Source organism: Solanum pennellii, chromosome 11 (genome assembly GCF_001406875.1).
Source record: "Solanum pennellii chromosome 11, SPENNV200".
In the NCBI taxonomy this organism is placed as follows: Eukaryota; Viridiplantae; Streptophyta; class Magnoliopsida; order Solanales; family Solanaceae; genus Solanum; species Solanum pennellii.
Window position 1 is genome coordinate 46,990,671 of NC_028647.1, and position 1,341 is coordinate 46,992,011.

The 1,341-nt window shown below is 36.4% G+C and overlaps 1 protein-coding gene across 1 annotated transcript in view; it reads left to right on the forward strand.

Moving 5' to 3' along the window:
- Positions 1-304: 304 nt before the first annotated feature.
- Positions 305-1,341, forward strand: part of LOC107003881 — a 3,443-nt gene continuing 2,406 nt past the window's right edge. The window contains exon 1 of the mRNA XM_015202139.2: positions 305-395. Within this exon, the coding sequence (XP_015057625.1) occupies positions 305-395 (91 nt within the window). The remainder of the gene's footprint in view (positions 396-1,341) is intronic.

Genomic DNA, 1,341 nt, shown 5'->3' on the forward strand with positions numbered 1-1,341 from the left:
CGACCACGGCCATGACTGGGGCCACGACCTTTTTCACACCTAGATTGGTGAAAATTTGCCGTATTTACTTCAGAAAATGGCATAGAACCAGTAGGTCGACTTTCATGGTTTTTCATCAGTAAGTCATAGTTGTTCAACAACAAGGAGATGTGAAATTAATTCGGAATACTTTTTAAATCCCATTTCTCGGTATTGCTGCTACAGAAGCATACTCGAGGCAGGAAAAGTGGAAAACGTTTTTTCCAGCATATCATGGTCAGTGATATTTTCTCCACATAATTTTAATTGTGAGATAATTTTAAACATGGAAGAGTTATACTCACTGATAGATTTAAATCTTGAAGTCTCAAGGGGATCCAGTCATAACGTGCCTGTGGAAGGACGACCAGCTTCAGGTGGTCATATCTATCTTTTAAATTGTTCCACAACACCAGAGGATCCTTAACAGTGAGATATTCCATTTTCAAACCCTCATCAAGGTGATGACGGAGAAATATCATCGCCTTAGCACGGTTTTGATTTGATGCTTCATTCTTTGTCATAGTTGAAATTTGTAATGGAACTTTTCATGCGGTATCATATTATTTTATTTAAATAGGCGTTTAAATATTAGGTGTAGTGTATTACTTCAATACTATTAAAGTTATGCTAATTGGAGGAATTATGACTTACCCTTAAATTAGAACTTTAGGTAATTAATTAAAGAATTTGGTGAGCTTTTAGGCATACGCTAGGCATAGAATAATATGAGTGCTTATAGACTCACTAACTTACAAATTATGAATATATACTTGATAGATTGGAAAGTTTCGGAGGCATTGAGGAAATGAAAGTATTGGGAAGAAGTAGCTTATTTTACATCGGTTCTTCGGTGGAGGTAGGTTATGGTTTATGCTATTTGATAGTAAACTCTTAATAGTGAATGATATGCATTGAATGATATTGTGAAGTTTTCTATGTACTTGATTGTGTGATTGTGTGGCTTGGTCGTGTGTTTTGTAATTGGTCTGAAATCTCGAGACCGTGGAATGTATCATCTTAAACCATCTCTATCAAAGTGATGCCTTGAATAAAGAAAGCTCGATGAAATATTATTAACGAATGGAAAAGTGGTGATACTAAATGATAAACTAATGATATTATAGGATCGGAGTGTCACGTTCCGACACAATATTTTTGGATCGGAGTGTCACGTTCCGACACGGTATTCTTGGATCGGAGTGTCACGTTCTGACACGGTATTCTTGGATCGGAGTGTCACGTTTCGACACGGTATTCTTGGATCGGAGTGTCACGTTCCGACACGATAATATTAAAGGAAAAATATGTTGAATTAATGGA